We start from the raw sequence: 8,982 nt of genomic DNA, 5'->3' as shown, positions 1-8,982 counted from the left end.
CACAGTAAAATAAATACGCTGTTCCTTCTGTGTATTTATATTAGTTTAACCATGCTAGTGGAACACTGCAGCACACACCACCCTGGGCCTGTTTGTCTTAATATTATGCTACAGATTACATCCTTCATATGAGGGATTACAGCAGAAACACAGCCTTGAATTAGCTTCAGTTACCCCTATTACATGACAGGGCAGATGTGGTTTAACTGTTTGTTCTGTTGTTCATACTGACCTCTCTCTGTTCAGACCAGTGATTGGCTGGAGGCCGCCCAGCACTTCCTGGATTTATGTCAGAGTGGCATCACTGGACCAGACCAAGTGGAGGGTTTTTCCCTTTTAATGAAGGTTTCTTTTGTATTAAAAAGCATCCGTCAGGAGTGATTTCATATGTTTAGCTTTAAGAGAGACTTCTAGAAATACCAACCAGTCTGCAGCGTGTCCAGTGATGCTGTTCGCTGATTTGTTTGCATCAAAGTTATAGAGTATGTCACCATGCTGTATGATGGTAGGGCTGGAGTGATGAAGCTCCATATATAAAGGAAGAGAGACGAGGCTGTGCTGCCACAATGGGACTTTTTGGTTGTTGTTTTTACTAGCAATGTAAAATTCCTTGCAAATAATTTTTGCATTGTTTTGTCATTTTAAATCTCACATGAATGGAGGCAACCTGTAAAATAAAATAAATTATGCACACAAGAAGTCTGCCTGAGTTACCTTCCTTGACCTTGTAGACAGATTATATATTTTTCATTTGTTTTTGTACTTGTCTTTTTTATTTTTAAATCTAGACTGTGTAAACACTGCCTGCAGTTCAACCGAAAAGTCCTGAATTGACAAGAAGTACTTTTTATATAGAATCAAGTTAGAGCAAACCCTATTTTTTTTATCAGTTTACATTTTAGCCAAAATAACAATAAAAAATCATCAAAAAACATTTCAATAATTTTTAATAATATAATAAGAATTTTTAATAAGTTTCCTGATCAGCTCATCACAGATGAGTACTTCAAGGACCACCAGAAAGTTGAAAATCCAATGATTCTGTTTTTTTTGCTTTGTTTTTTTCTTTTTAATAAAAGAAAACTTGCATTTTAAACCCACTGGCAGCTTTTGGGGGTTCAGATGTTTGGTTTTCTACATGTTCAGGGTTCTACACAAACTACCAGGCTGATTTCCATGAAGTAAAAGATGGTCAACAGAAAGAACACAATAAATGTTGGTGCAGATCTTGCTTTTGGTTGCAAATCGCAAATGTTAAAAGACTGGACTACTAGCCGGGGTGGAGGTCTTCTCTCTCCAAGTGTCTTTTTAATTCTAAATATAAATTTAGAGGATGTGTGATTGTTTTTGTTAACCTTCCTGTCATCCTGTGGGTCAAATTGACCCGTTTTAAAGTTTGAAAATGTGGAAAAAATATATTTTCACAGTGAAACTTCTGATGTCCACATTTTCAACATTTTTGGGAAATCTGTGAACATTTTTTGGTGGAAAAAAAGAAATGTTAAAAATGTTTCTTAAGAATATTCACAAAAAAAATCAACCAAAATCCAGTGAATTTTGCTGGATTTTGGTTGATTTTTTTGTGAATGTTCTTAAAGAAAATATTCTAAGTTTTACTGATATATATGGAATCACTTTAGCTATTTTTAGGATTTTTTTTTGAAGATTTTTACTCATTTTTTGAAAATATTTACTAGAATTTTTTTGCCAAATTTGGGGAATTTTTTTTAAATTAAGGGAAACTTTCAAGGAATTATTGAAATTTTCTGAATGTTTTATAAGTTTTCAGAACTTTGGGGAATTTTTTTGCTGATTTTTGGGATTTTTTTCAGACAAAGAAATAATATTTTTTGGTGCCCATAAATGAGGACAACAGGAGGGTTAATGTGACCAAAACGGTCATCTCCTGTCTCCTCCCTCTGTTTCTGACAGATGAAATACAGGCAAAACATACTTCAAATATATTGTTAGAAAAAGGATGCAACTCCTGCATTGATTCTTGGTGTAAACTATTTTTATCAATCAGTAGTTTTAAAACAGATGTTCAGAAAAGGTCTTCACAGAGGTTTAGAAACTTGACAAGTGAGCTAAAAAAAATCCTCTATTCATCCCGATACAGTGAGTCGTAGTTTTTATTCAAACATGTTGGTGTAAAAACCAATTCATTTCAAACTGTATCATCTGTAAAAAAAAACAAAAAAAAACCCTGAAAATACAGTATGAAACAATGTCAAGAGTTTAACAGTGTTACCTTGAGACTGTGTTATCAATGATACCAGTAAAAACAGGTTATTGCTCTGTTCAGATTCCCAGCACTGACTGACTGGAAGCCTCTTTTGATAAATGGATGTCAACTGCAAAACGTTCTTTGACTTCTTTTGAGGGTGAAATGTCAGCTGTGTGGCTAATATATTAGCTAAATAACACACATTTTCTACTTGGATACCCTCTGTTGCTCATACAGCAGTTGACAGTTACACTCTTGATCACCATTAAAGTTCCATTTCAGGAATCAGTGAACATCATCAGTGTTTTTTTTATTTTTTTTATTTACACACGTGTCAAAATGACTTTTATTTCTCTCTACCATGAGCTTGCAACAGTTTACTACCCTGATTTATTTTCTATATCAGATATGACGATAGTTTATTAGTTGTTTTTGAAAGCGGCCTATAAAATATGAACTTTACACCCTCCAAAACAGGACAGAATGAACGCGAAGAGGAAACAGAAGGAAACTGTGAGCTTTTGGTAAGATAAGATAAAGGGATGCCCCTGCTTTATGACTTACAGGGAAATCAGAATGAACAGAGGCAGGGCTTATTCAGTTATAAAGACTGGAGGGATATAAGGAAACAGTTGAAACAGAGAGAAGAGTAGTGTGCTAGAAACCCAATTTAAAGAAAATCACAGTCACTTTCTAAATAGTTACACAAACTGTAAAGATTTTGTCATTTAGATCAAGATGAAGATACTGGTGCTGCTTTCACTGAGCTTTGCAGGTAAGAAATTTGTCATCCTGCAGGTCAAAATTGGCCCATTTTAAAGTTTGAAAATGTGGAGGAAAAAAAATATTTTCACAGTGAAACTTCTGATGTCTACATTTTCAACATTTTTGGTGCCCGTAAATGAGGACAACAGGAGGGTTAAATAGTCTGTGTGTGAACATATGCAAACTCAAGCTGCTTTTGTAAAACTAAAATTGGGAATAGTTCTACCAGGAAACTTCCCAGAGGCCTGAAGGGTTTAAGCCTTTGTTTGTGATAATCACTGTTAATATTTCTATTTTATAAATGGCAATTAAATGAGTATGTAGACATCCAAAACTCCCACAACGAGATGCCAAATCACCTAAGGATTTTCTATGTCTGTGTACAGGAGCTCTGCTTGATTTCAGCTGCAGTTATTCCAGTGTTTTGTCTTTACAGTGGCTCTGGGAATGCCAGCATCACCTCCAGGTGTCCCACAAAGTCCTGATATGCCCAAGGAGGAGCAGAGCCCTCTGCTGGGAGACTCGGTCCCAGTGCAGGGTCACGTGGAGGTGGAGAATCCTGCACCACAGGCCAGACTGAGCTCCACAGAGCAGCAGGAAAAGTTGGCTGCAGTGGACGTAAAGCAGAGCAAGAGTCCGCTAGAAGCACAGCCAGAGGTTAAAGTGGAGGAAGCAGGTACAGAGGTTAAAGTAAAGTCAGAAGGTGAGGTGCAGGAGAAGTCTGAAGCATGGCAAGAAGTTCAGGTGGAACCAGATGTTAAAGAGGAGCCGAAGCTAAAAGCAGAGCCAGAGGCTGGGGTGGAACTAGAAGCTCAAGCAAAGCCAGAAGATGAGGTGGAGGAAAAGTCTGAAACAGAGCAAGAAGTTCAGGTGGAGCCAAAGGATCAAGTGGAACCAGAGGTTGAAGCCAATCCAGACTTTAAGATGGAATCAGACATTCAAATGGAGCCACCACTGTTAGATGAGGAGTCAGAGGTAGAAGAGTCTTTGAGAGCAGCATTTCTGAATCCAGATCTTGCCGTTGAACCTCAGCCAGAGGAGGAGGATCAGAAGGGGAACTATGTCCCAGATGAAGAGCTGGAGCCAGAGATGATAGAAGAGTCCTTTGAGAATCAATACATCAGGCCAGATGATGCAAGCTTGGAAGAACTGCAGCAGTTGGACCTGATGGAGCAGCAGATGGCGCTTTCAGAAAACTATTACCCAAATGAAGGGGCAAGGATGGAGGAAGCAGGGCCAGAGTTTATGGCGGAGGAAGACCGGCCTGTGTTTGATGAACAGACTGAAGGAGCTGGGAGAAGATTTTTACCAAATCCTGAACGAAAAGGTAAAGTGCAAACACACATACAGACATTCTTACTATCCCTACACAACTCGCCTCTACTGACAGTAAAACTGAAGTTCCTCCATCTTTCCTTGCTGGCTGTAAAAGAATCTCCTCCTGATGCAATGCCAGTGTAAGACATGTGGCTCTGAGTGAAAATGACTTTTTTGTGAGACCTTATTTGTGGATTTTTAATAATGTACACAAAGACAACAAACTTAAAATGGCAGAAATAAGCGATCTGACTTTGGAGGAGGATAATGGCCCCCGAGAGGGAGTGAAACAGAAGAGAAAAGCAATTTTAAAAAGAAGAAAATGTATCAAAGCTTTAGCAGATAAAGCAAAACAAATGCTTGAGACTATCTTCCAAAATTAGAGTTTTTTTTTAGAGCTACATCTCTGTACTTTTCCACAAATCGTGTTTCTAGACTGAGCTATAGTGAAACAGTAGCAACACAAAGCAATCATGCTTTAAAGAGCGGCAAGATGGAAAGAAGTGTTGTAATTTCCCCTTTTTGCCACAGAGCTGAGCTATTGTACTGGAGTGGTGTTTGAGGAGAAGTGTTACCAGTTCTTCAGAGAGCCAAGGAGGTTTGCAGATGCTGAGGTATTTCTACATTTATCCTCCACTATTCCAGGGATTCATTACTAAGTCTTTATAGGTTTATTTATTAAAACTCCATCACTGTGCTTCTGTTTTTCTTGCAGTTCTTTTGCCAGAATCAGTTCATAGGTGGCCACCTGGCCTCCATCACAAGCCCACGAATCCACAGAGATGTGATGGACTTGATGCAGACGACTATCGGAACCCAGACACGTACCTGGGTTGGAGGACTCCGGTTTTTAGATGTGGGTGTCTTCAGGCAGGGAGTCGGGTCACAAATCTGTAGTTCAGAACACAAAATAGCACTTTACTGCGCTTTAATCACAACTCCAGGCTGGTTCATGTGATTGTTGAGTTGTATCTAAGGACTAATTCAAATAAATCACTCCTCCATGTGATGACTTCTCTGTGTACCTATCAGACTGGGCGCTTCGTCTGGTTGGATGGATCCTTCTGGGACTATTCTGATTGGCTGTACAGGGAGCCCAATAACACAGCGAATAAGGAGGAATGTCTGGAAGTGCTTGGTATGAGACAGTTTAAATCTCTGAGAAGTTCTTTTAGATAATCTTTTCCTGTCTTTTATGTTTGTATTTTAAGCCAAGAAGAAATGTGTCAGATTCTGAAACTATCACGGTCTTCTTAGATATAACCGAAGTTTATCCCAGCACAGTGAAAGTTAATGTGCAACTTTAAATGACTAAAACTGTGTGCAAACGACACTTTTTCACTTTTTCGTAGTAAGAAACAACCCATGCAACATTTACAAAGCATCTGATTTAGCTTTTGCTTATTATTTCTACTAATAACACCAAAAAGATGACAGATTTCAGCTGCACGGAGGGTTAAATTTGTTCTTTTTTTTAGTTTTCACTGGTTGGCATCAAGGAGGTTTGGTCTTTTTTGTTGACATATTTGAGTTACACTTCTGATTTTGTACCTCCACACTTCAAGAACAGTTTGCATATCGGTATATTTATTGAAGTGCATCAGTGATAAATTGCCCTTGTGCATTAATTATACGTCAGTTATAGCCTAATTTTATGCCTGACCCATGGTGGTAGGATAAAGAAAACTAGACATGGCAAAAATAGCACACTGTCAGTATTTTAGAAACCCACAAAATTTCACAAATTCTATTTTCAGGGAAGCTCGTCGTAATAAGTGGACTGAAAACATTATGAAGCTATTTAGATCTACATTTTTTCTTAGCTTTTATTGGGTCGGTTCTAAATTATACAACAAAACCAGGAATTGTTTAAATTTTCCTCAATCGAGGACTTATTGTCTATTTAAAGAACTTGTCTAAATATGATATCAGGTCTTTTGACTTGAAATGATTAGCTAAGGTGTTAGTATAGAATAGCATAGCATAGCACTGTATAGCATAGCATAGCACTGTATAGCATAGCATAGCACTGTATAGTATAGTATAGTATAGTATAGTATAGTATAGTATAGTATAGTATAGTATAGTATAGTATAGTATAGTATAGCACAGTATAGCACAGTATAGCACAGTATAGCACAGTATAGCACAGCATAGTATAGTATAGCATAGTATAGTATAGTATAGTATAGTATAGTATAGTATAGTATAGTATAGTATAGTATAGTATAGTATAGTATAGTATACAACTGTATAGTATAGTATAGTATAGTATAGTATAGTATAGTATAGTATAGTATAGTATAGTATAGTATAGTATAGTATAGTATAGTATAGTATAGCACTGTATAGTATAGTATAGTATAGTATAGCACTGTATAGTATAGTATAGTATAGTATAGTATAGTATAGTATAGTATAGTATAGTATAGTATAGTATAGTATAGTATAGTATAGTATGGCACAGTATAGTATAGTATAGTATAGTATAGTATAGTATAGTATAGTATAGTATAGTATAGTATAGTATAGTATAATTTAGCATAGTATAATTTAGCATAGCATAGCACTGTACTGTATAGTATAGCATAGTATAGTATAGTATAGTATAGTATAGTATAGTATAGTATAGTATAGTATAGTATAGTATAGTATAGCATAGCATAGCATAGTATAGTATAGTATAGTATAGTATAGTATAGTATAGTATAGTATAATTTAGCATAGCATAGCATAGTATACTATAGTATAGCATAGCATAGTATACCATAGCATAGCATAGCATAGCATAGCATAGCATAGCATAGCATAGCATAGCATAGCATAGCATAGAATAGCATAGCATAGCATAGTATAGTATAGTATAGTGTGATATAAGATATGATCCATTTTAAATGCATGACTCCTGTTTTCATGCTTTACATTTTTCAGGTCAGCTTATTTCTGTGTTTATATTGTGTATTCGTCCCAAAATATTTTTCAAAAGTAGCTTGAACGGCTGCAATTTTAATTTCTTAAGGTCAGATGAATACAACATAAATAAATAAATAGTGATAATATTCGATGTTTGTTTTAAATGTTGTCCAGTTTAGCTAGCTCCACTGGTTTTACATTTTTTGAACTCATCAGATGACTGCACTAATTATCTAATCTATCTTCAGCTCAACAGGTGAACTTCTGTTGGTTTTATCAGCTTGAAAACAACTACATGATAAATAAACAGTGATGTTATTATACATAAGATATGATTTGTGTATTTGCAAAGACAGAACAGACAGATTCAAGCTGAGCTGAAGCCTCACTGATTAGTTTTTTTTTTTCCACATTTAATTATGGAACACTGTCTGACCTGCTGTTTGTCTGTCTTAAGGAAATGGAAAGTTTAATGACTTCACATGCTGGGAACCTCAAGCCTTCATCTGCTCCTACCCTCATGAATGAATACAACAGCAGCTCTTTTCCAGCCTGTTTCCTCGTCTGATTGGATGTTGGATACACAGATCATTGCGTTTTCTTTTTCTTACAATAAATCATCGACTTGAAAGAAAATCACAACAACATAGTCAGACAAATGCCTCAGAAACTTATTTTCTCAGTCAGCTGCTGACTGTGTGTAACGGGAACTCCACATTGATTTGTTATTTTCTACTCAAGTCAAGACAGTTTTGTTTATTTGATAGATTTTCTGAGATTGGTGCTTTGTTTTCTGTGAACTTTTCACAGTTTTGAAGTGGGTGGGACTAATCTGGGAAATGATGATGTCACAATCTCCTGCTCCAATCAGGATTCAGCAACATTTGAAAGCGATGACAGCTGGTTTGGTTGTCAGTCACATCTCATGTTCAGGCTGAAGCAGATTTTATGAATAATATATAAAGATGTTTTTGTTTATCTTTAATGTTGCTTATTTACTGTAGTTGTGAATGTTGGTATTATTTACAGACGCTTAGAGGCACATTTCTAGGGTTTTTAGAAAAGTTAAACAAAATGAATGAAATAATGCACATACATAAAATATATACAGTTTACTTTGTTTTTTGATAACAAGCTCATAAAATGTAAATAAAGAGAACATTGTGTTTTATTCTTGCTTTCTTGTTTGTCGTTACTACCATCAAACTTTAAGTATAACTGCAATATTCCAGCAGCTGGGGCAATAAAATACTGTAAAATAAAGGAAAATACTCCTCTTATTAAACTACAGCCATTTTCCATAATTCTGGTGTATTTTGTAACCTTAATTTCACATGTGATCATGAGTAATTTTTGGCTTTTTAATGTTTATTGATGTCTGTGTAGTTTCTCATTCATCCAGGTCATGGTTATCCAAAGTTGTTTAAATCAATCCATATCCTGACTGGACCTTTGTGAAGGCTCACACAAGATCCAGAAAGGAGAACAACCCAGTGAGAACTGAATAGAAGGAGAACAGGCGAAACAACATAGTGATTCCGTATGTGTCTGGACTGTCTGAAAAACTGAAGAGGATCTTCAACAAACACAGATCCCGGTCTTTTTTAAGCCAAATAACACACTCAGACAAAGACTGGTCCACCCAAAAGACACCACACAGTCAGAAGAGCAACCTGGTGTATGCAGTTAAATGCAGCGAAGAATGCTCAGATCTCTACATAGGGGAAACCAAACAGCCACTTAACAAGCGTATGGCTCAA

General features: G+C 36.3%; 1 protein-coding gene across 1 annotated transcript; it reads left to right on the top strand.

Moving 5' to 3' along the window:
* The first annotated feature begins 2,859 nt into the window (after nt 1-2,859).
* Nucleotides 2,860-8,526, top strand: si:ch211-160b11.4 (pinin). Its single transcript, XM_023291870.3, has 6 exons — nt 2,860-3,002; nt 3,429-4,319; nt 4,841-4,923; nt 5,025-5,165; nt 5,342-5,447; nt 7,680-8,526. The coding sequence occupies exons 1-6, from the start codon at nt 2,966-2,968 to the stop codon at nt 7,748-7,750; spliced, it is 1,329 nt and encodes a 442-aa protein (XP_023147638.1). The 5' UTR covers nt 2,860-2,965; the 3' UTR covers nt 7,751-8,526.
* The last annotated feature ends 456 nt before the right edge of the window (nt 8,527-8,982 follow it).

The sequence above is a fragment of the Amphiprion ocellaris genome, chromosome 11 (genome assembly GCF_022539595.1).
Source record: "Amphiprion ocellaris isolate individual 3 ecotype Okinawa chromosome 11, ASM2253959v1, whole genome shotgun sequence".
Classification (NCBI taxonomy): domain Eukaryota; kingdom Metazoa; phylum Chordata; class Actinopteri; family Pomacentridae; genus Amphiprion; species Amphiprion ocellaris.
This window is presented reverse-complemented; position numbering and strand designations above follow the sequence as displayed.

Bases quoted from the DNA above. Each gene is read 5' to 3' on its own strand.
- si:ch211-160b11.4 (XM_023291870.3), top strand. From the start codon at position 2,966: ATGAAGATACTGGTGCTGCTTTCACTGAGCTTTGCAG. The intron at 4,320-4,840 runs GTAAAGTGCAAA...TTTTTGCCACAG, and splicing joins ACCAAATCCTGAACGAAAAG to AGCTGAGCTATTGTACTGGA. The intron at 4,924-5,024 runs GTATTTCTACAT...TTTTTCTTGCAG, and splicing joins GGAGGTTTGCAGATGCTGAG to TTCTTTTGCCAGAATCAGTT.